This window comes from Onychostruthus taczanowskii, unplaced genomic scaffold (assembly GCF_017590055.1).
Source record: "Onychostruthus taczanowskii isolate IOZ18803 unplaced genomic scaffold, ASM1759005v1 scaffold11, whole genome shotgun sequence".
Classification (NCBI taxonomy): Eukaryota; Metazoa; Chordata; class Aves; order Passeriformes; family Passeridae; genus Onychostruthus; species Onychostruthus taczanowskii.
This window is the reverse complement of record NW_024497629.1, coordinates 12,677,201-12,703,481: the sequence shown is the minus strand read 5'-3', so window position 1 is coordinate 12,703,481 and position 26,281 is coordinate 12,677,201. Positions and strand designations below refer to the sequence as shown.

Here is a 26,281-nt window from a genome sequence, read left to right as displayed (position 1 = left end):
GTAGAAAAGCCTGGAGCAGTGAGGAATGTCTGGCATTTCTGCTGTCAGTGTGCATGTACATGGAGTCTGTTATTTTTAGAAGCCCATCATATCCAAGTATGCATGAATTCTCACGTAACCTCATAGCATGAACAGCTCAGGGAATCGGGGATGTGAGGTTTTATCAGATCAAACACACAACTTGGTTACTGCTGAGTGTTTTTCACACAAACTGCATATTCCAATCCGGGGCAAATGGTACTATGAGATTAAAATGGAGGGGAGAAGCAGGAAAGGATGTAGTAGCTGTGGAATAGCATAATTGTGCAGGACAGATCTGAAATTCATTAACTTGGAGATGGCATGGGGAAAGCTGGATGTTCAGTGCATTTCAGACGGCCATATATCTTTTGTAATTGGCTCTAAGAAAACGTTTCATTCTTTGGGGAAATTTTCTGTGAATAGGAGATTTCTGACGAGTCTACTGTAGTTTTCTGACCCATGCCCAGAAACGAAGCCTTATTTCTTCTCTCTTGGCCAACCATCTGATAAGCAGCCTTTAAGGGCCTTCACAGTAGAAGTAAAAAAGGGTCCGTTTTTCAAAGAAAACCCAGGAAGGTCAGCTTTTGAGAATGTTTGAGACATAGTTATTCATGTAAGATAAAGGAGCAAATTTGAACTGGAATTTTCCAAAGCTTTTTCAATTTCCCTTTATTTCCAAAAAGAGTAAGGATACCATTTCTTACAATGCCAAAATCCAGCAAATGTAAGGAAAACACTTAAGAAAATATCCCAGTGTTAGGGACAGAGGATTTACTAGTTCAGCCACAGAACAATTTTACAATGAGTTTCCACTTAAAGAGGACATTATTTTAAAGATAGGGCAAGGATCTCTAAACTGCTGAGTGGTTTTAGATACCTGAAATTTTGCAGGCCAAGCAGAAGACAGTTTCAAGTGCCTTGCATCTCTGCTCTAGCACCAAAACATCCAAAATCACTTGGCGTGTGATTAGATGCACTGAAAAAATAAACAGGACGATATTCCACCAGGCTACTTCTTAAAAAAAAATCACTTTTTTTTTTCAGTAAAATAAGGCAGAAATAAATGTGAACCATGGGTCAAGGATTTTTAATTTTTTTTTTCATTGAAGTGTTTAATCAGACTTTCACTATTTAACTTAATCACCAAAGCTTGGGCCTAAAGCTCTTTGCTGAGGGAAATCCAAGTTTAGAACATAAATACAACATTCCTGCCTAATGCAGCTTTGATCTAATGAAAAATAACATGGAATGATTCTTGTTCTATTACTCCCAGAACACAAATGAAATGGCCTTCGTGTTAACTTTCTCTAGTATTGATTACATCTGTATGTCATTTATGTCCAAGAGAGTAAGACAAAAGTAATTATACTTCTGTTGGCTTAAGGGCAATCTCTGCTTTTGAACACAAAGGTTTTAAAGGGGTTGAATTGACTTTGAATTGACTTCCCGCCCCCATGCCCCTGGTTTTATTTTAAGTTTCTTTTAAAAAACAGAATGAAAAAATGGAAAAAAAATGAGCTAATTATATGGCTAGTGCTACTTGTTGCTCCTTGTGAGCTTGTCCAGAGCTCATAATGCACATTTCCTTCAGAGAGGAGATAAAGTTTTACATAAATATAGATAGCATGGTGTTGAGCTACTGGAACTGTGCAGGCTTAAGGCAGCCTCTAAAAATATGTGTATGAATATGCTGAATGTCTTTCTAGTCCCCATGGTAACCAAAGGAACAATCAGTTGCTCTGATGACAAGTGGAAAAGAAATGCTATGAGAAAAACAGACCCTTTCTGACTAGAGCAAGGAAAAAGCATGATCTCTGCAGCCTCCTAGAAATAATGCACACTGTCATTATAGTTTGCAGTATGCAAACAAAGATCCAAGTATCGCAAAGGGGTTGGAAAATACAGAGCTGGCACAAAGCTCTGTCGTTTTATGATCGGGCTTGAGGTGCAGAGGTAATTTTCAGCCTGTAATTATTATTTCCCTGCTACTGCCAAGGCTTCCATAGACTAATCTCTTCTATTTCAGGGTTTCTAATTGGGTATCCTCTGAACAAAGTCCCACAGCTCATTTTGCTCAGCACCCAACATCAGTCATCTTCAGAGGTGCATCCAAGCCACTGCCAGGTAAGATTGCCTTACTCCAGGGCAGAAGTATCCATTAACACCACCATAAGATATCTGCAGCATTCCCACCAGAGCTCACTAAGCTGATTATGCTTGTCACAGCATAATCTTATGTGAATTTTTTCATAGAGAAAAATATCAAATTTTCATAATGATGAATGTATGAGAGATCAGCTTGGTATACTGAAGACACATAATCTTGTTTTTGCTGTAGAGATCTCAGAGAGCAGGAAGGAAATGTTCCTGAGGAGCACAAGGGAAAGGAAGAGGATCTGGAACATGAATTTGCAGCAGAGAATTGGAGGAAGTAGCTGAGGAAGATGAACACCTGGCACAGTGATTGAAGTTCATAACATGATTTTACATGTGAACATCGAATCTGCACCAAATATTCAAAACAAGGTATATTTAATACACTTTCTAAAAACATTTACCTATGCACCAAAACATATAAAAATGTTACTAGAATACCTCTATGTAAATAACTATAACGGTGAACAGTTCATAGCCATAACTGATTTTAGTCGTTGTCTAAATTATTAACTGAGCATCCCACAATGCTCAAACTAGCGAAATAGTGTTTTCTATCAAATGATTGCTTAAAAGCATTTTCTTGCATCTCATGCTAAAGCTTGAAGAGTTCTTTTGGGCTTCACGCTAGAAAAATGACTGCTACTGAAAGGGACCCTTTATGTTGTATCTCTAATCTCAGAAACACTGGCTCGAAATGCAAATTTAGAAATCTTTCATCTCATCATTCTCAGCAGGCATTGTCTTTTGAAATCTCTCCCATTATTTGAAAAGGCAGAAGAAAATTTTCAACATATTAAGTGTATTCCGTAGAGAAAAATGTATTTTTCATTCCTGCATATCCCTTCCAGATTTTCAGCAACAGATGTAAGTGAACTACCAAAGCTTCTGAGACGAGATTCAAGATCCCTTCCTTCTGCTCTAGGTAAGGTACACTGTTTTCTTGGCAGTTTGTGAGTGGCACCTCCTCGGCAGAAATATGTGTACATGTGCTAGGTTTTGGAATTCCATACGGTTAATTTGGAAATCCACGGTATGTGGAATGATCTGGACAGGGTTCCAGGACACATGGGGCCCACTGGATGTGATGCACAGACTGACATGTCAGAGCTGAAGTGTACACTTGCACTAGGTCTGGTCCATCCAAAACATGATCCATCAGTGAACATAAGCAGCATGCAGTTAATACAGCAGTCCCAATATACACCATGCGTTACTGCCTGCCACTCTAGTAATCACCATGTAGTAATCCAATCATCCTCACGTGTCCCTGTAATCCTCAAATTCATATATGTCCATCTGGTAAAGAAATTTACTTTACCAGATGTAATAGCATGTACCAACTTACTTTCCAAATTTAGAAATTGTATTTTTCATCTCTTATATCTCATAAGGCAGAAATTTTTACCATTATTGTTGTCTGTCTTCTCTTGATGTAGGGAACCTAAACCCCTCATGCCTTTTTTTATGCATTTATTTACTTTCCAGCATCCCTTCTCTCTCACTGGAGAGCACAAATCTAAGAAAAGTGATGGCCACGGAAGAAGGATGTTAGCAGCAGCAGGAAGAAGATGGATGCAAGATCCAGGTTGGACAAAACTTCAAAGCAAGAACATATGCACTCACCCTCTTATCTCCTTTCCGCTTTATCTCTTGCTTCCAACACCCCTAACTGTATAAGGTCTGTCAGTGTACCTTAAAAAATCAGTGAAAATGCCTAGGTCTACAGAGTCCTGGGGAAAAGAATAGTGTCACTTAAACCACATGAATGCATCATTAATCAAGTAGTATAAAAGTGCCGGGTTTACAAAGTTGTCCTTTTTCTCCAGTCATGCTGGATTTTATCACTTCCAACAAACTACTGGTAGAGCATGACAAAAGAAAAGAACAAGATCATTGGATTATCAGAGCTCACTGTCAGTAATTGTGAGACTGCAAGTATTGATAACATCATGGGCTGGGCATCCAATTCAGATAACTGAGTGCAGAGCCGTTTTTTACTCCTGCATGTGCTGAGGAAGAGCCTTAAGGGAGTTGTACAAAGGCAGGCTGAAATCATTGCTCTTCCCTGCCACACACACTTCATGTCCAAAAACTGGAGGGGAACTAACGAATGCTATAAATAAAGAAAAATAAATACAAAAAGACTAAAAGAGGTTACAGTAAAGCAGAAATTGGAAACAGGCATAAGTCAAAAAACAAGCAACAGTCTAAATAGAGACAGGCTGGCATCACTTCAAACTATGGGACATAAAATAATTTAAGGCAGTCACCTTTAAAAAGAAGTTGTAAAAATGCACTGGTTGTATCAACAACTTAAGCCCTTCTACAGAATAAAATCTCTGTTTGCTTTTCTTTCCCCTGTTTACTCTGTTTTTTTCATGCATCTTGCATTTCCCTCAGATCCTATTCCTCACAGATAAATTTTCTTCCTGCTCAGAAATGCATTATTTAGAGTACTTAAGCCCAGGTTTTTTTAAAAATTATACTGATAAGCAATGGTATTTTTCTGGGTCTTTGACAAGGGGTGACATTTTTAAAATAATGCTAAGTTAATGCAACACAAAATTTTGCACAATTGTTTTTACTGTATTATGTCTCAAAATAACAGCAAGGCAGTTAAAAGTATAAAAACCTCTGAAGAGATAAAAATGCTTTAACTTTGCCATCTATAAAGATGAACAATTAAGAAAAACTAATCTATGAAAATGAGGTTACCATAAAACAGCCCCGAATAGTTATGGTGAACATTTTTTGTTAAATGGGGATAAAATATTGTTGAACAATATAAAAAAAAAAAATAAAAACAAACACAATTTTTTAAAATGCCCTGTCACAGAAAACATAAATGGTATTGGCTTTGTCCCAAGTAGAAACAAGCTAAAATATCCATGGGGTCATAAAGATTTCCCAGAAACTCCATGAAACTGTGAAGTGAGTCACAAGGAGGATTTTCCTGATGAAACGATGTATAAATAGCTTAAATAAAGTAAGCAAAGGAGTTAATTCTGGCACAAGAGGTCTGCTTTGAGTTATTGAGAAGTTGCTCTCTCCTCATGTATCACTCTTAATTTAAATCAATGAATACTACAGCTCAAACCACCAGAGAAGAGTAAAACCTGGGACTGGTAACTTATTACCCCATTCCCAGTCATAGACTTTGGGCTTCTGGGAATGTCCTTTGCCCCTTCTTGGCTCAGTTCAGTTCAACCCATCTGCCTGCCCCACTGCTTTCCTACCCCTTCTGCACACTGAGGAAAATGTAGGTGTAGCTAGCTAGTTGAGAAAGATAATTTGTTCCAAGCGGCTACGGTTCTCAAGTGAATGTCAGATGAATTTATAATTGTGAGAACTCTTGAAACATTTCCAGCCTTACACAACGTGTTTGTTTTAGGGCTCCGGTAATGTCTGTAATGTGTGGTTCTGCTGAGATTTGGAACAGATGCATTATTTTCCTCAGCCACCTGGAAGAAAGTAAAATATTGAAAAAAGTAGGTTTATAAGGACTCCCTGGTGTCCACAAGCTGGTCTGGTTAATAAAAGAGAAAATATTTCTAATTTTTTTCAGCTGCAAAACAAATAGTAAACGTATCATTGCTGCTTTCTGTCAAGGACATTAAAATGTCAGGAGGCTTGCAAGGCATAAAATCAACACACAGTAGCTTGCCTAGTGTCCTGATTTGGGAGTACATTAAGGATTTGTGAATGTACTTTTCAGACCTGTCCTGTAAACCTGAAACTGAAGAGAGAAGGCCTCAAACCTGTGTGCAATTTAGTGTAAACCAGGCGGTTTTAGCAGAAGTTACAAGAAATTCATAAGGTTGTTTTAAGTTCATAAATTATTTTACTGGGAAAAAGACACACTTGAAGTTTACACTTTGGAGAGCAAAAGATCTTTGAAAAAAGAAAAAGCGGCCAAGGTCAAACGGCAGCCCAAAGAATGGACTTCTCCAGACTGAGCAATGTTCAGCTTGTTGCAAATGCCCTTGAAATTACCAGCAAACCCTTTAACATATGCAAGTATCACCAGCCACAACATTTGCTGAAGTCCTCCCTTGCTTCCCCTCAATATAATAAAATATGGCAAAATCCTTCGTAATCCCCATTCCCCTCTTTGAGAGACAGGGGCCTGTCTATCTCTCTTTAGGCTGAAAAGAGGAACTTTGTGTGCACAGCCCTGGGCCTGGAGCAGGCCCAGGATGTTGTCTGCCAGCAGTGACTTTGTAGCTGGAGCAAAGCCTCAGGCAGGGATCAGGAATATGTGAGGAGACCCTGCTAAACTGCAAGGCTCCATCTGCTGCTCGGCTCGTATATGGTCTCATGGCCTCAGAGCTGGTGGCATCCATAACAAGAAATTCCCAAGCTGGCTCAAGATGGAGCTTCTCTTATGCAGCCATTGGTTCTTAAAGACAGTGAATAACAAATCTTCCTGTATGCAGAGGCCATGGACTGTTACAGACCAACCCATAGAATCTGGATATTGTCAGGACAGATAAGCCTTTAAAGCAACTCTGGACATTAAAGCACAGGGGTGCTTTAATATCCAGGATTTCTCAGGTGGATTTACCTTTAAAAAAGTGTTTTAAATGTCTTCACAGGCTGACCAGAGTTTTCCTCCATACAGATATACAAGGTTTTGCCTGAATTATCTTCACAAATTTTCCTGAAATGTCATCAACATTAGGTAATTGAGGTGTTTCCTAACTACTGCTGTGAATAGGGAGGCCACAGTATATACAGCAAAAAGCACTTGTCAGAGACAAGAGGTTTTGTCCCAGATATACACATTTCAACAGCACATGTAAAGACCAGTTCTTTCACCAGACATCCTAAGCTGCTGGCCTAAAAAAAATGCTTAGGTTGATAGTATTCTAAAAGAAAGAACTCTCTGTTTGCAGGCTTTACAACTCTGAAAGTACTTCTTTTTCACATGTTAAAACTCAGCTGCAAGACATATACACTAGAATGTCCAAACTAGGTTTCAGATCTACATATTTCATTGAAATTATTTTTTTCATTACATTGGAACAAGTTTAACTGAAATTATCTTTTGTCTCTGCATTTCAGGGATCAAATGGCAATGATTAAAATATGATTTTGTAGCAAATATTTATGCATCACTAACAAAATTCCTGCATTGTTCTTGTGTGCTGGCGATTGTGTAAGACCAACTCTTTATACCACAGTCAGTTCATCTCATCTTTGAGATATAAATTATGACATTTACATGGCAAAGTGCTGTGCAAAGGGATCAGTGTGAGAGAAGTTGGCACTTCTTGAAAAAAAATAAACCAAATAAAATGTTTATTTTTCAAGCCTCTCTTCTGCTAAGTGAGCTAGAATATAAGGACATTTAGTTACAATACTAAGAAAATGAAATATGGAATACATCCCTCTCCTTTCACACCCCCCCCCCCAATCTAAATCTTCATTATCTAACAATTTACAATGAGCTACAGCTGCAAAACTGCATAGCCGCATTTGAAAATCCCAAAGGCCTAGTGCAATTCCTAACAGATGTATCATTGCTTTTATACAAAGGGGAATAATGTGGCCCACTAACCACAAGAAATACATCAAATTATATCTCTGGTGACGACTCTAGCATCTGGTGATGATATCATGTGCCAACTAGTTTTTTCAGCATCTTACACAGACCTAGAATTAGGCCTGTCTGTGAAGCTCAGCAGAGAATTGCACTACACTTCACTTCTTATTGCCTTTTCAGAAATGCTATGGAATATTTAATTGAAATGATAATGCATTTATGAAGTCTATTATTTAGTAAACCATTTGTCATCCTTACATCATGGATATAATCGAGATATCAGGTTTACAGGCAATGTCTTCTTGTGTTAGACTAATTGATCTGCTGGGGTTTGATGACATGCTTGATTTTTCCAACTAAGCCCAATGTGGAGTCAAAGTGGGAGTGAGACAAGCAAACCCGGATGAAAATTTAATGGGAGTAGAAGGATTAAGATGAGTAGTTAAGGATACAAGGGGAGGAAAAAAAGCAAGCAAACAATGCAGATGCAGAAGAGAGGGCAAACTGAAGGGTGGATCAGAGAAGTGACAGCAGGGCTGGACCCAAACAGAGCTTGTCAGCTAATGTAGAAATTACATGGAGCTGTAGTCTTCAAGCAGCTCACATGCTGCCAGTTATCCCAGGCATTGTCTACTCCATTGGTTTTTCGATATCTAAAAGTTGCCATTCTTTGAAACTCATTGGCCTGTTTATGCTAACTTTTTGGGAAATGTTAGTTGGAATGAGATGGAAATGTGCAGGTTCTTTCTAACTCATTCAAGGTATGAAGCCTGGCATTGTTTCATCTACTGTCATACAGAGCTTCATCAGCCCTTGGAGTCAGCTGCATGTCTGCATCACTGCCCCGGCATACAATCAGCGGTTCCTGCATGCAGAACAGCCTAGACTTCAGATAAAGTTGTTCTCAAATCTGTGAATTTTCTGTCTTCATTCCATGAGCATTTAATATTAGGCACCACCTAGTTCTCAGCCTCTCAATCATAATGAGCTACATCAGCAAACTGCATTGCAGCATTGCTCCTCTGATGATTTATACACCATCAAATTACTGTCAAAGTACTAAAAAAATAAAAGTCTCAGTAAACTTTTACGTTAAGTATTATCAAGTAGCTGAAAATTAGCACTAGCATGCCTTTTCCCAGTTACATAAAGGAAATTGTCCCTTCGGGTTAGTGTAGGTTGCTCACTGTTAAGCATATTCTTTTATCATATAGCCCATTTTTAGTTTCTTATCTGCCATTGTGCATTATATTAAGTTTAATATCCAACATCACATTTTCCTCTGACCATAATTTTAGTTGTATTTCTCATAAAGTAGCTATCTTCAGAGAGATTTCTATTCACTGGAGAAATACTATATTGATTGAGTGCCTACCATTGTACACAGTAACTTCTGTCAACAGCATCTAGATAAGTACAAAAGGTTCTTCTTCCTACTAGGAGTATATATAAATACAAATTTACTTTTTATGTTATGACATCAAGACATGACATTCAGAAAATTTGCCACAGAGCAACAAGATCACTGGTGATTATCATAAAAATCTTTTAGTAAATACATCCATGCAAACTAGACAAGGAGTTCAAAGACTAACAGAGAGTAAGGGTATATCTAAGAAATAATTTGCTTAATTCTACCTGTGCTCAACATTTTACAAGGAAACCTTTAATTTAACTTCTTATAATAGAATTAAAGCTGCTAATTCCTTTTGGAGGAAGGGAATGAAAATATAATTCAAGCTATAAAGATATACCTATCTTCAGAAGAATTTGAATTCAGCTGTGAAATTAGCCCATCTCTCATCCTTCATCAGGTACATTTATGAAAGGGACATCTTTACATCTTTATCAGGAATTCTTGATGAACAACTTGAAAGAAACAAACTTGTTATTAGATGATTGAACATTGCATGGCTGCAGAAACTCTAGTGTTTTGAGAAAGTAGAAGCATGTCTTGTCTGAGTTGATGCTTTTCCGGGAAAATTTAAGGAAGGTAAATATGCCAACAGAATGTGAAGACAATATTTTCCAGATTAATTTAGGATGAAGATTGTCTGAAAACATCAGACATTCTGATGAAAGACAGAATTTAGGACTCATCAAACATCTCAGAAAATTAAACTAATAAAAACTCAATTCTATCTGCTAGCAGAGACAATATTTTTGTCTATGCATCGTCTGATGATGATTTCAAATTCACTGGGGTTCAATGAAATTCTGGGATGTTCTATGCTTGTTTTCAAATTATATTAACTGGCATTTTTCCTTCAGTTTAGTTTCAGATGGGTAATCTGATGTTCAATTGATTTGAGGATTTATTTTTAAGGGCACAGGCTATCTGGCAGGAATTAGATATGCACAAGTATGGCCTCAGTAATTCACAGAATCACAGAATTTCTAGGTTGGAAGGGACCTTTAAGATCATCGAGTCCAACCCATGTTCTAACACCTCAACTAGGTCATGGCACTAAGTGCCACATCCAGTCTTTTTTTGAACACATCCAGGGATGGTGACTCCACCACATCCGTGGGCAGATGATTCCAGTATTTGACCACTCTTTCTGTGAAAAACTTCCTCCTTAAATCTAGCCTGTATCTCCCTTGGCGCAGCTTGAGACTGTGTCCTCTTGTTCTATCTGTTGTTGCCCGGAGAAAGAGACTGACCCCCAGCTCACCACAGCCACCCTTCAGGAAGTTGGAGAGAGTGATAAGGTCACCTCTGAGTCTCCTTTTCTCCAGGCTAAACAATCATTCTGCATGATGGCACTTAATATAAACCGTTCCATTATCTTGCCAGGTACTGAGGTCAGGCTGACTGGTCTATAATTACCTGGATCTTCCTTTGCACCCTTTTTGTGAATGGGTGTCACGTTGGCCAGCTTCCAGTCATCCGCAACCTCACCAGTGAGCTAGGACTCTTGGTAAATGATGGAGAGTGGCTTTGCAAGCTCATCTGCCAGCTCTCTCATTACCCTGGGGTGGATCCTGCCAGGTCCCATAGATTTATGAACATCCAAGCATTTCAATAGTTCTTTGACTGCCTCTTCTTGGATAATGGGGGGACCATTCTGCTCCCTGACACCATCAACCAGCCCAGGCAGACAGGTATCTTGAAGGCAAGTCATCTTCCCACTAAAAACTGAGGCAAAGTAGGCATTAAGCACTTCTGCAGATACTCAGTTCCCTCCCTTATCCAATAAATTCCAATAATTCTTCACATGCCTAACTCCATCTACAGGAGAGGAAGGAAGAAAGGACAGGGAACTCTAAATCTCCACTACAGAGCGGCTGTAGGAAGTGACAGGCACTGCAAGGCCATTATCAGACACTCCCAGACCTGGAAAACTTCTGTCATAATCAGATCATCTAAGACTCAGCTTCCCCCTCTGGTTAAAAGTTTATGGAGGTGTTGTACATGGTAGATTTGTTTCCCTTTGATCAACCAAAATTCTATTCAAAATAAAGGCAAAGATCACCAAAATGAAAAATAAACAAGGAAAGGAAATAACACATAAGAAGGAACAACAGTAAGCTTTCTCTGAGACACAACAGGCCGTCAGTGAGCTTCAGAGATTTTGAAAGACTTTAAGAGGCCTGCATTATTATGTCTTTCTTACAGATGGGAGACTTAAATATTGAGAGCCTGAGCATGCCAAAAGCTAACCCAAGAACAAAACCATCCTGTTTCTTATCTTCAAGGCCATCCTGCCTTCAATTAATTGCTCCAAATCTAGTCAAACAAAGTTAAGAAATGTTTTTTCTCTCTGTCTGCCTTGATCCAGAATATATTTTATGATCAAGATGTCAAATAGTATCAATGTTGACTCCAATAAGTCTGGAGACAGGAAGGTGAGCAGCTCCATTAGCCAATTGTCCTCTCCAAAGTGTTTAAGATCAAAACTTCCTCCTAAATTCTATTAAATACTTAGGCTAACTCACAGCTTGACTCCTAGAGTTGAAAACTGTTTTCTTGCTTTTTTATTCTAGTTTAGGCAACTAATTCTACCTCTGACTTTTAGTTTTAAAAAAGCATTTTATTTTCGTTCAATCATGTATATAAAACACATTAAAAAAAAGAAGGATATATTGTGCAGACTGTAAAGTATTCCCTAACAATTAATTTCCACTTCTCAGTACACAGGTCTCTGCATTGCCTTCAAGTCAGGGAAACAGAATTGTAACAGAATACAAACCCCAGTTAATGAAAAATAACTAATACATGGATAACTAATATACAGATAAATAAGTAAAAAATGCCTATTAATATGAGATACAAGGAACAAGACTCCTAACCACTAGTTTTGGCTGGAGTAGAATTAATTTTCTTCCCAGTGGCTGGTATGGGGCTGTGTTTTGAATTTGTGCTGAACACAGGGTTGATAATACAGAGATATTTTTGTTATTGCTGAGCAGGACTTGCACAGAGCCAAGACCTTCTCTGCTTTCCATGCTGCCATGCTGGTGAGGAGGCTGGGGGTGCATGGGAGCCTGGGAGCAGACACAGCCAGGAGAGGTGACCCAGATTGACCAGAGGGATATTCCAGAGCATACAGCGTTGTGGTTAGTCTATGAAGAGGGGGGAGGAAGGAAGAAGAGGGAATGTTAGTTTTCCCACACACACCCCATTGTGTGTGATGGGGCCTTGGTCTCCTGGAGATGGCTGAACTTGGGAAGCACTGAATTAGTTTCTTGTTTTGCTTTCCTTTCCCTGTTAAACTGTTTTTATCTCAACCTGTTAGTTTTCTAGCTTTTTTTCCCTAGCTTTTACTCTTCTGACCCTCTCCACAAACCCATTCATGGGGGGATAAGAGGCTGCATGGGGCTTGTTTGCTGGATGGGGTGAAACCATGACATCCTGTCATGTTAAAATAATTATCAAAGGAGTATACAATCTATTAACACAGTAATTGCAACTTACCACTTAAAAAAACACATTTTAAATACTGCAGACAGTTCCTACATGGCAGTATTCCTTTCACAAGGAATAGAACTTTCTAGATTATGATCAATAAATCAGCATATAAGTAAAAGCAGGTATGATGTATTTAGATATGCTACAAATCTGGAAATTAACAATTTAATATATATTTATTTTTGTACATCCTACACTCACTTTTGTGCAAATTTCACCATGGACTGAACAAATTAATTCCCTCAGTTTACTTCAGGGATTATTCCACACTTTGAGGAATTGAATAGGGTAGATCAATCCTCAATGACCATTTTTTCTTCTCCCAAAATTGCATTCTATTTAAACCACCTCAAAAAAACCCTTCCTTTCATTTTTCCAAATATTTCCTTCAAAATAATTGTGAATTGTTTCCATATTCAGACACTTCATGATGGTTGCTTGGCAAAAAGTCTGTTAACTCCCTTAGGAAACCAGTCCCTATGGGACCATAAATACTGGTTTTCTCTTACATCTATTCCCTTTGAGAAAACACTTTGGTGAGAACTTTGGATCACTCGTTTAGGTACAGGATCACCAGTGTCATGCAATAGAGAGTCATGTAGACTATAGAGGGCATAAGAAATATATGCATCTTAGAAATAAATATATGTAATCACTATAGCAACAAAGACTTTAACTCATATAAATATCAAACATTTCATAATTAAAAGAAAATACATGTAATAAAGGAATACCATTTTCAGTGGAGTTTTCCTTCCTGCCTCCAGCTGGAAATTCATGTACTCTATAGAGATATTTAACTAATTGGCTTTAAAGTTTACAAGACAAAAGGGAAGTATGGATTTTCTGCCTGATTGCCAGAGGTTTTATTCAGGGCCCAAGAGAGAAATGTGTTCATGTAAGTCATGATCCTCTGCATGCTTCCTTAGTGTGCCGTGCCAAGACTGATGTAACAAGCTTTGGGAATCTTCACTGAAGACCCAAATGTGCTAACTGAGATCTGAGATAGCAGCCATCATCCTTGTCAGTTTGGCAAGCTGCGTAGAAGAATTCTCTGCATCTGCTGGAAGAGTCAAAGATATTCTCTAAAGAGTGAAGGATTTCCTGATATCTTGTCCAAACCACAAGAGCTAGTTTTTACATGGATTCCAATTTCATTTGTACCTAGCACCCACAAGGATGGAGCTTGCATAATAAAATCTACCTAGAAAAAAAAAATTAAATCTATTCTAGGATAACATCACCATGGTTTTTATTGGTGTCCTGTAAAAGGAATGCATTACTGAAATCCTGTCTTTAAACTGTAGTCACATATTACCCTGGCGATCTTATTAGGGAAGATTTCTAAGTAAATTGGTCATGAGTGTTCCTCAGGATACTTCTGTTTTCAGAAGCTGCAACTAACTTCTCTGTTTATTCAGTTTTCTTGCACTGGGCACTTGTGCAAGAAAACAAAAATTAGGACAGAGGCCTGGGACATGACAGAGAGTAGGATTTCTTCCTAATGAAAATATACTGTTCAGTGCTGTCATACTGAACAGTAGCAAGATGACATTACTGAAACTGATCTCCTGATCTTGTATCTTAGACACCAAATTCCTTCTCCTTAACGCACAGAATCCAAAACTACAGGAATATTATGTGATAATCTGGGTGGAAATCCTGGCCCAACAAGAGTCTTTCTCAGGACTGACCAAGAAGTGTCAATGACATCAACACATTGACTTAGCAGAGAGAAGATTCCAACCCTGTCTTATCTCTTGCTAATTTTTATGAGATTTTAATGTTAATTTAAAGATTTTTATGGGCTTTCAGAATGAAAAAAGGACATCTGTTTGGTTGAAGATAGAAAGACAAAACAGAAAAATAATGGTCCACTTAGGGAAGCAGTTTCTACAACACTTTTCCAAGATTACTAAGAGCTTAAATTGCAAGTACTTAAATTTTCTATAATCCCATAGGAAAATTATTATGATTTTAAAACAGCTGAAATGAGCTAAACAGTCACTGCCATCAGCTTTCTTCAGACCAAACTTAGTACTAGTATCTTGGTTGCTTTGCAAGAACCTGTGAAAGTAAAGCTGTAACATTTTCTGTGAAAGTCTGGGATTAACATTCTAGTTCATACTTAGAAACAGCAGTCAACTACTCAAGATTTGGTTTACAAAATAAAGATGTAATTGTTGTGGCATTTCCATTTTCTTCTATTCTATCCCTTTTATATTTACAATTTAAAGTAGTAATTAATTTTTAAAAATACCATGTAAATAACTTTTCTATGCATAAATATTCTAATAGTCCAAATAATATTATGGATTTTAAGGTGGCCATAGTTAAATATTGCTAATGCAAATGCTTCTACAAGACAGGCAAGATGGTTTGCAGAGTTTCTAGTGGAGAAGCAAAATCATAACCAATAGTTCAGTGCAGAACAGAACATACTTCTCCTTTTTAACCACCTGTGAGCGAGTGATGCCACAAAGCCCACTAAGCTGGTACTTGCAGTGTTAGTCTCAACAGAGACACTGAGGCTTGAATTAATCAGGTCTTCATCTGTGTCTGAGTAATTTTCCAGAGCTGTGGTGGTGTTCAGAGGTGCTAGGAAGTTCTCACATCTGCCAAGCTAAGGCATTTTATTTTCCAGTGGTGCAAATCCAGCACTAAAATATGCAAAATTCCTGACCACAGCTATAGCTTCATGTAGCCCAAACTCTTTAAACTTCTAATATAAACAGTTTCCCCAGCCATATTTTTCTGCTCTTTCATAAGTGTGGGCTATTCTTGTTTTAATCCACTTCAAATTAGAGAAAGAACTAAGGGCTACAATACAGGAAAGCTGAAAGCGAGAGACAAGATTATCACTAGGAAAACACAACCTACACTGTGTGTTAGTACACAGTGTAAATCCTGACTTTCTATCAAAGCCTCCCTCTAAGCTCTTGTACCTTTAAATACTGCATCAAGAATGAAGCAAACAGCAGCAGATATGGAGGGAAAAAAGCCAGAGACCATCACCAGCTTTTTTTCATTTGTGAACATCTTCTCACCACAGAAGGCAAGCAGCAGCTCAGCCTTTGTTTTTCCTTTGCTTTCTTATTCTCTCAAGTGTGGTCAGTCATACTTGGCTAATTATTGCTACAAAGAATCTACAAGAATCAGAACATCTATACCAGGTTACATAACTTGAAACCTTAAGTAAATAACTTTCTATAAAGAAAATTAAAACAATTACTGATAAATCTGGCTTACTTTCTAGACTGTTTATCTGATTAGAGTAACATAGTTACATGCAAAAACATTCATGGGGGAATAAAGAATCTGACTCCTTCTAAAAAAAATGCAGGCCTATAAAGTAGCTAAAAACAGCTCTATGATCTAGCTGAACATTAATTCTTGGTGTCATTTAGTGAAGAAGACTCATCTTACGCTGCAAATGGCACCCATCTAAACCTTGTAGGTTTGAAATTAAAACAAAAGGGCTGGTCTAATTTAAAAGTGAAACTGTGGGTTAGGATGAGCAGTTCAGCAATAAATACAAAACTGTTGCAGGCTGAATTTTTTTGTGAGACTAATCCCTACTGCACTTTAAATTATGGTCATGTGGAAGTAACATTTTAAAATTTTAAAAGACTGGAAGCCTTTTAAAGACACTATTGAAACACAAGATAGTGTTTTAACGAGAGAAACTCTAGACAGATTGAGTTTACTAGAGAAGGCTACAGTGACTTCTGAGGGCTTTAAAAAGTCTGTTAATCTAATCTAAAGCAATAGATAGGAGCTATGCCCCTTTTTATCACTCCCAGTGTGCAAAATCCTTGAACTCAAAAAAGTAAGATGACGTTTTCTGATATATATCTGCAGATCAAATGAAAAATACTAGCTGCTTGTGAAGTAGGATTTGGGGTAACAACAGCATTCACAAAAAAAAAAAAAAAAAAAGAAAAAAAAAGAAAAAAAAAGAAAAAAAAAGAAAAAAAAAGAAAAAAAAAGAAAAAAAAAGAAAAAAAAAAAGAAAAAATATCATAGCATGAAGGTTTTAAAATCTACATTAATGTTGGCCTGTAGCAGAAACAAGCTGTCCTTTTCTGACTGCAAGGCACCTATTGTTTGTTATTGCCTGAATTGATTGTTGATATAAAAGAAATCCCAAATAATCCCACTGCAATATTTAAATACTCTCAGTACAAGAGAACAGCCCGGCAACTTCCAAGGCTGCATGCAATCATGCCAAGGTATTTCAGATGGAAGAGAACATTTATTCCACTTCCACAATGTCTCCAGTCTGCTGCACTCCATTCAAGAAAGTTATTTCCACAAAGCCTAATTTAAAAAAAAATCATTTTCTGTGACAGCATTTGAGTTTTTAAATAAAAATGTAGGTTGCTAAATAACTGATTTTTACCCAGAGATAGAGAAAATCATTGGTTAAAACAGCTTGAGTATTCCTTCAGCAACTGGAATAGCTCTCTATATATGAAAGTTGTTACACTTACCTCTCAGGTGTAGCAAAAAGATGGCTTTCTATAAAAAGAGTGACCTAGGAAAGCGCAAGCCCTCAGCTTGGTGTCTCCTAGCAGACTTCCATGGAAGTGTGAAATCTGTGTTATTGAAATCCATAACTAACAGCGCCAAATCTGTCACCCAAGCACAGGAAATGAACAGGAACTGCTGTATGTCCCTCAGGGAAATGTTTTTAACTGAATGACTCTGAAACTTTCTCTGAAGCGTCTCATTCAGGCCTCTCTTGTCCTTGTTCACCAGCCAGGACCTGCCACTCTGGGTCAGGCTGATGATTTGCCCTAACAAACTCCTTGACCTTTAGTCCTGAGTTCACATTTAAGTCCTCTAGCTCTGAAAGCAGCTAGGACAGAAAAAAAATAAAACTTCACTGCAAGAGAGGCAATGCACAGAATGGAGATAGGGGACTAAAATCCTGCCTTACTACCACTAGTAGCTTGTTCAATAAATGGTGAAATTGCTTCTCAGTGTCTCCAGGCTCTCTATCAAGCCTAATATACGTGTTGCTTTGGTAAAATTAAGCTGCTCCTATACTATATTCCTAATGAATTTTTGCATTTGACTGAAAAGTTTCAGAGGCCTTGATGAAATCTTTCTTTCTTTTCTCCCTGCTAAAACAAAATAAGTATCTTATTTCCTTTTCTGTGGACAATTCCTGACTACTTTTACACACACACACCCACACACACCACCCCCCCACCCCCCCCAGACATCTTTTTCATGCTTATCTCTGTAAAAAGAGATATGAAGCACTTTGCCATTTCAGTCCTTGGAATGGCTGCACATGAGATTAACCACTTGGAGCATCTCATAAAGATGTAAGCAAATAATGAGATTTGTTTTGGCAACTCAGCAACAGCACAACTTGTGGGAATGTAAAGTTGTATCACTGAGGGAGGCATCAAAGAACCACAAACATCTTTACCAAATGCAACAATTAAGTTTATTCCCTTATTGCAGGAATTGCTGTTCTGTTTGTTCCATTTCTGAATCTAAACAGATATTCAATTCATAGCTTTTCAGCCAAACACAGCTAGCCAGATCTTCTTGTAACTTAGACATATCTGATCTGTACTCTGCTCCATCTGTTAGCAGGCTGTAATGCTTAAGCCCTGTGAAAGGACCATTCATAACACTGCCAGCTGGACAGCAAATTCATTGGGCCCAAAAGAAAAGGAGAAGTTATTCTGGAGGTGCAGAGGTTTCCTTGCCATGTCATAGCAGGCTAAGTGAGAAACAAAGAAAAGTAATGGAAATATGTGACGAAAGACAGGACTCGAGTAAATGGCCTGAAGCTTTCTCAGGGAAGGTTTAGGTTGGGTATCAGGAAAAGGTTCTTCAGCCAGAGGGTGGTTGGGCGCTGGAACAGGCTCCCCAGGGAAGTGGTCACAGCACCAGAGCTCAAGAAGCATTTGGACAGTGCTCTCGGGCACATGGTGTGAATCTCAGAAATGAAGGGCCAGGAGCTGGACTCAGTGATCCTTGCGGGTGCCTCAGCTGATTCTGTGGTTCTATGAAGTAAGCAGCCAGAACAATTGCAAAACAAGAGTCTGGCATTCTTAGTATGTCTGCTTTAAAATATGCTGTTAAATGACAACGCTGCTTTTTCATGACTCAGAACAATCTCCTGACATCATCATCTAAAGCTGGTCAGGACTGTATTGAACAATTTACTAACATTTAGCAATTTATTGGTTCACATTAGTTTTAAGGATAATGCTCAATTCTGCTGGGAGTCTGAGAAACTTCCAGTGAATAGTGAAACTTCCAGCTTCCAGTGAAACTTCCAGCATATGCTCACATTAGTATTTTTTGTTGACACAGTTTAATCATGTATTGGATCACATTTTTTCTTATACAAAACAAAAATTAGTCTAGTGAATTCTGAAATATATTTCACTGAACCCCATGCTGTAGATGGGAGACCATTAGAGGACATTACGCAGCCTTTTCTTCTATGGTAATTTTATAATATAATTACACTGCGTGTGCATAACTTAAACTATTTTAACAATACAACAACAGAATAATGCAGATGTTTTGAGAAAATTAGTCAAATATAACAGCTTTTGATACCTTAATCTAGTTTTCAAACTAAAACCATGGAACAGTCCAACATGTCTAATGATCTCTGCAAAGACTACTGATTTGGTACATACTAGAGGAAAAAAGCATGAAGCTAGTTGAGGATTTGAAAGAAAATATGAGGAGAAATACTTTAGACCATATAATGATATAGGCTATGGCAGCAAAATATTATTTTACAAAACAAAGTTAATGACTGTGGGAGGTCATTCCCTATAAAGACAACTTTAATCATACTGCAGCCAAATGATTCTTAGTTGCAATCAACTAAAAGAAAAAACATAGTAAATAAAAATTACTTGATTTATTTCAAATGCAACCGAGCCTTCCTCAAAATATATCAGTATCAGTGCAAAGGTTTTATTCTAAATGTCTACACTTCGTGGTTTGTTAGCAAACTTCTAGCCAATTAATACTGAGTGTGGGTGAGCAGCAGTATATTTCAGCAGCCTGCTGGTAAACACAGAAATGAACCATTGAAGTTTCGCTTTTTCTAGATTTGCCTTATGAAAAATTATAAACGATATAAACTATTGTGAAGTGGAATTAACTGCAACCTGAACAAAATTCTTAACTTTGTCTCTTTGAATCCTTCTTTAATTTCTCCCATATCAACGTCAGGTAACTTATAATTACATTAATTTCAGTGATATTGTGTCACAAAATTCTTCTAACGAATTTCAAGTACATCTGATGAAGGAACTGACCTAGTATCCTGGAGATGCTAACACCTCACCAAAGGATGAGAGTAACTCATCATGTGTCCAGCAGTAATTCATATCAGGATAAAAAGAACAAATGAGGTGAAGAGCACTTGCACAGAAGACTCATTTGGAGCAGAGATTGCATGAACCTGAATATCCACTGGTGAAATGATGTGAAAAAAGAATTAATGTAGAATCAAGTGCTTGGGAAGGCAAGTCATGACTGGATCTATTCGGAGACATGAGGAACTGTAAGAACAGGCTTAAATTTGTATGTATTTAACTATTATGACATTCCCACAAAAAAAAAGTTCAGCACTAAGGTCTAAAAAATGCATTTTGCTAAGAAATAAGTGCATTTTTAAATATTCTTTCTAGGCCTGTGGTAGCTTTTTCCAATCATCTAGAAGCAAACAGTGAAGAGACATTTTAATTCTATGTGTTGTAATATTACATAAACTACTGAATGTACATGACTCATTAACCCACTGCTTACTTCTCAGAAACATGACAATCCTGCTTAAGATAAGTAATATGAATCCGATCAGAGCCTACACATGGGAACTTCAGCAAATATTCTAAAGAATACATGTACAAGAAGAAATCTTGAAATTTACTTGGAAATGTGGCCCATTTTATTTTAACTGTAAAGCATTCATTATACAGTGCAAACAGTTCTTTGGTAAAACTACTGATTAAAATAACAACAACAACAACTTTGTTTTAGGTAACATTAAAAAAAGAAAATAAATATGTAAAATTTGCATCATATTACAGCAATATTCTCACAGTGGATACTGAGCAAATGGTCAGCTAGCCATTGGCCACTGTTTCAGAAATGTTAAAAGTCAAGGCTGATTCTAAAGACACTGCAATAAAAGTGAACTAGTACAATCCATGACTGATTACATTTTACACTGTGGATAAAGACCTGTTTTTCTTGTTTATAAACAGATGGATGGTGGAAAATAACTCAATATTAAACTTGTTACATTTGTTTAAGCATATCCAGACTCCTAAGCCCATTTTATATACCGTATGAATAAACAGTGATCAATGAAGAAAACCTCCCACTTTGGAGGTTGGAGAAAAGGAACAATCAGATACAAGGTACTATTTTATAATGTATAAAATGGAAACTCTCTTCTCCTATAAGCAGAAATCTTGAGAAAGTTTATTTAATAGAAAATTGAAAAGAAGGAATGCAAGTAGTAACCAGCTGGGTGTATTACTGCCTTATTTAACTGTTTGGACAGTTAAATTATATTTGGTTTAGCTCTGCAACCCTTCCTCTTTCAGGAATTTCTGCTATAGGTCAATGGGAGCTCCATCTGAGTTGGAATTACAGGACGAGACATGTGGTTTGGACTCTCAAGAAAAGTCAACAAAACAGAGAGTATCAAAGAAACACAGGAATGACAATCTTTAGGAACCATGTGATACTCAAACATGCTCGCCACACAACTTCTAGAAGCATTAACAAATAATATTACATAAATCAAAACATTGTATATAAAATCAATTAAAATATTCTTAAAAATATAAATTGCAATTCCATGTGTACCACACACCTTTAACACAGCATTCACATGTACATATTGCTTCTACCATATTATGAAACAAAGTTTCTGTAGTAAGCTTTAAAGTTACACCAAAGTTTGAATGTGTGTCATGGTAATATTTTATCAAATTAGAAATTATTAATGTTAGTAATCAGAGAAATTATGTGCCAAAATACGATAGTGGATTTCATATTGCTGTGCTAGTTAGTTATTAGGCAGGTATTTGTTCTACCATGCAATAATTAAGTACTCAGTCTGTTTGCATAATCTGAAATGCTTAACATATGAAGGTTTAATTTTGTGCAGATTTCTTTGATACCCCAATCACTGTCCCTTGAATTTCAACACTTAAACTCAGAAGTCAGTGAACCATGTAACCAGTTCTGGTTCTAGAGAGTCCTGGCTTAAGACTAAAAGACAGGGAATAACATCTAACAAATTAAGTATTCGGGGAAAGAATAAATTCTGAATAACCAGAATAAAAACTGTATAATGAGGTATGATAGTTGTCCTTCACTCAATCTAATTCCTGGTCAAAAACACAGTTTGCATCCTATAAAGTACACAACTTTGAAATGCTAGTGTAGACATATACTCTATAATGTTAAACATTTAATTGGGAGACAAAGTCCACTGATTGACCATTTTTAACACAAATGATAAAAATATTGAGGTAAATATATATATTCATTAGATGAAACTGGGCAAAAAAATCAAACACCTTGTCAGAAAAAGTAGTCAATCCACAATTAATCATGTTGCTTGATTTTGATTTTTCCTGTTTTCAACAGTGCCACAATATAATCAGGAACATATGTCTATTGACAACATGCACAATGAATCAGTAGGAATCTTTGTATACCAAATGGCATGTGACATCTTTTCACATTTTCAAAACAGGGCCATACAACTACATGAGCTGACCTGAGAAAAAGAGAAGCATGCTTTCAAACTGACCTGGATGGTTATGTTACAAAATTGAAAATAAATGAAACAAACAATCAAAAAATGTCATCTAGCAATTATAAATGTTTTGATAAAAAGGATTCTGCTAATTTTTAAGACCAAATGCTACTCTGTCATGCATGTTTCCCTAGAATGAGGAACACTGTCTATTACATCTATAATACACATTAAGTTGCTTTTGCTTTCTTCCAATTACAGTTATTTATATTTCCTCACTAAATCTAGCTTTTATTGCATTGAAAATGTGGTTAATTTTGCCCCTTAAATTAAGGAAAGGATGTTGAAACTTGTCAAGTAGCTTTCTTTATTTCCTTGCTGGCCCAGGTCCAGCAGTGATAACGCAATTTAACAGAATTTCCATGCATTGATGTTTGCAGAAACTGGCCTGGATATGGCATTGCTCAGGCACAGTAAACTCATGTTTTCCTTTTCCTGGCATTTTATTAAATAACAGCAAAAAGTTAAGCATAAGACAGACCGGTACTACAAAGGGACAGTAAACTTTTAATGCTGCTAAGTAAAGATAGGAAACAAAGTGTTCATTTTAGAGTAAATCCTAAACCCAGTAATTTTGGGTACCTAAAACTACCCGACAGTGTTCTTTTAAAGTAGCACCAGTTTGAGTTTGTCTAACCTGAGAAGTATAACACACAATTAACTTTGACCTGTTTGCTATTTTCCCTTTTGTTAATTTTTGCATTGTGATTTACCTTCATGGGCAGAAAAGAAAATGATACATTATGTTATACTGTTACAGCACCATTAGAATATTGTAAATCTTGATTTCTTGCTGTTGTTAGAACTGCAGTTACCTGTTGTTGCCATCAGCAGGCACTGATATGATTTGAGGAGCATGTGTCCTAATTCTTAAAAAGCAGACTTATGGCTTCTTTTTATTAGTATTTTGTGGTAAGCAGACTGGACAGCAATCTCCTTTACCCTTCACAGGTGCTTCGCAGTCAGCGGGCGGGCACGATTCTACAAAACAGGTAATCTGACCCCCCTGTGCCAGGAGAAAAATGACAGAACAAAAACATGCTTAGCTACATGTTCCAAACAAGAAATACATTTTTTATGTCATTGCAGAAACTATTGCCATCCATTCTCTGTAAGAACCTGATTAATATGGTAACTCCACATAGTCTGTTTCAGTATAAACTCACATTGAGAAGGTTAAGGCACTCTCTGGATTACCACATTTTTTGATAAAGCAGCACATATGCTTTTGTCCAATGTTCAGGTGTGACTGGGGTACCAAGCACTAACATAATTTTCTACTACCTTTTTAAAAATTTCTCTCTGATAGAAGAAAATCACAAACTAGCAATAAGTCAGATGAGCTTTTATTGATTTTTATGCATTTGGTTGGATTTTTTCAAAATTGTCTCACTTTGCAATTAAATTTATCCATATAACTCTACATCCATGAAAACAGAAGTATAATAGATTGGATTGAAAAATACTGTCCAGAGCACAGATATCTGAATAATATAATTTTCTGCAAAAAAAACCCTGAGAACCATAAAAAAAAAAATTTGCAAGTATTACCCAGAAATTATCAGGCACAAAACTGGAACTGCTGTTTTAGAAGCAAAATTATCATTTCTATCACAAAATTAATTTCCACATACTTACTTTGCATTCACACAGAGTACAAGGGTCCCTTTTCCAGGTTTCATTGCTGGAATATGATTTGCCCTCTTCATCAGTGCAATCAGAATTACTGAGGCGTGATTCAAGTTTTTTTATCTGAAAACATTAAAAAAAGTTAGCAACTAAATCAAAAAAGGTTTTTATTTGTGTAAAGTATTCTGGTTCTTCTCTTGTAATACATGCTATATAATCCTTGTTTTACTTGCCTGGGCTTTTCCTCTCACTGCTTAGTTTTTATAATATTAAAAGACTAGAAACAGGTAATAGATATATATATATACATCTTTCCTGCATTGAAATATTCAGCTAGAGGATACAAAGAGGAAAAAACTTCATGTTTCATACACAGAAAGACAAATTTAAACTCTCAAAAATGTTTTGGAAAAGAAGTGAATTTTAAATTTTTTTAAAAAACACCTTAATTAAAAATGTTTACTTGAATTTTTAACTAACTTCTGTATGGTGTACATTTTAAAAACGAGATTCCATTATGGCTGAATAGAGTTTACCTGCAAACATTGTAAAGTCTTCTCTACGTGATCTAGATCTTAACTCTGTTTACAGCTGTAGTCTGGCACCTTACTTCTTATGAAGTCTGCATTTTAATAATTGGTTTACACAAATTGTATACATTTCAAATGGTAAAAACCATTTTATTAACACTATAAACAAATTTTTAGAGGAAGATTAATTCTGTGTTTAGTATACAATGGTTACACAAGGCTCCAGGTTCAAAAGTCAAGAGGGTCCAGCTGTAGAATATTTCAGTATGATTTCAAAAGAACACAGAAATAAAGAATAACACACTATCTTCTGTATTGGTTTTTGTTTGAGATACTATATGGTGAGTTGTCTGCAGGGGATGTGTAAATATTAAAAAACGTAAGACAGATGTTAAGAAAACATTATCAATTAAATCGACAATCAGACATGATAGACTAATGATAACATGATAAGTTCATTATAGCATCTTACCTGATTTCTGAGGCTTGAAATAGTTTTTTGCATTTCCAAAACAAATTCTTTGAAGTCATTCACTGCGGGCACACTTCTATTTTCATTAGATGTGGATGTTGCATTATGAAAATGTTTGTTCCGTTTCACAGAGCTGCAACAAATAAATGCAAAGTCAGGATATTTATCTAAATCATTTTTATTTGGCTATATATTTTAGGATACTTAACAAAAATGTAAAACAAGAGCAACCAATAAATGTAGGGATATGAACCACAACAGCTGGTGCTGAAGACAGACTCAGGACAGGTTACTCCTGCGTCAGATTACTGTCAATATCACCACCAACAGGGAATTTCTTATACTTAGAAAAATTATGTATTTCATGCAGGGGTACACACAAAGTTGTCACCAGTGACACTATACAGCACCACCTTAAATTCAACCCTGAGCCTCCAATATGAAAGCAGGCTAAAGTGAGAGTCTTAAAAAGTGTTCCCTCCAATATGAAATTCACATTTCACATTCTGAACCGTACGTTCTTCCTCTACAGGCTTGTTAGCAAAACACGTATTTTAAGAAATATGACTTTAAAAAGGAGAAAGTTGGTTTCATAAATAAATGAGAAATACTTCTAGGTACGAACATATTTTTAACTTGCATTTGACATCAATACTGCTTATAGTACACAAAATCTAAAGTCTTTTGTCTGTAGTATTTTCCAGCTGATATCTCATAACAGATATATAACACTAAATTGTGTTAATCAATTCAATCTGTTGATGAGAAAGAGTAACAAAAGGAACTGTCTGTAACTAACAATATATTATCTGGTACAACTTGAATAAACAGTCATTCAAAAGCATGGATAACACTAATTTTAAGTCACTTATTACATTAAGATCCTTGAATCCATTTACTTTTTTAAAGATTATTGAATCCATTAATAATTACAGGCATTACTGTTTGGTTAACATGTCATCTCCAGTGCTAAGGGATACCCAAAGAATGAACTGGCAAAGATTTCTCATCTATCAGGGCTCAGGATTTATAATCTTTCTGCATAAATTAAAACAGCACTTCCTGGCAGGGGTTCAAGCTACTTAGTTTCCCATAGTTTTTAATCTAAATTAGAGAAAAAGAACTCTAAACAACATAACATGCCAAAGTTCAAGTAAACCAGCTGCTATTGTATAACAAAATA

General features: G+C 36.6%; 1 protein-coding gene and 1 long non-coding RNA gene across 7 annotated transcripts in view; one reads left to right on the top strand and one right to left on the bottom strand.

The window, feature by feature from the left end:
• Positions 1-26,281, bottom strand: part of PXDN (peroxidasin) — a 158,555-nt gene that overhangs the window by 53,346 nt on the left and 78,928 nt on the right. For 3 of the 6 annotated variants that reach the window (XR_005953796.1, XR_005953798.1, XR_005953799.1), the window contains exons 21-23: positions 25,099-25,231; positions 24,106-24,219; positions 23,283-23,473 (exon numbers count right to left, since the gene is read on the bottom strand). Coding sequence is in view for 1 of the 6 variants with exons in the window: in XM_041419859.1 (XP_041275793.1) it covers positions 23,351-23,473; positions 24,106-24,219; positions 25,099-25,231 (370 nt within the window). In the remaining 5 variants the exon portion in view is untranslated. Of the gene's footprint in view, positions 1-4,917; positions 5,640-19,487; positions 19,506-20,093; positions 23,474-24,105; positions 24,220-25,098; positions 25,232-26,281 lie in introns of those variants that run through there. The other 3 variants (XR_005953795.1, XR_005953801.1, XM_041419859.1) reach the window with 3 other exon arrangements.
• Positions 1,695-4,646, top strand: LOC121344174. Its single transcript, XR_005953807.1, has 5 exons — positions 1,695-1,974; positions 2,048-2,145; positions 2,360-2,547; positions 3,027-3,100; positions 3,664-4,646. It is a non-coding gene; the product is annotated as an uncharacterized LOC121344174 (long non-coding RNA).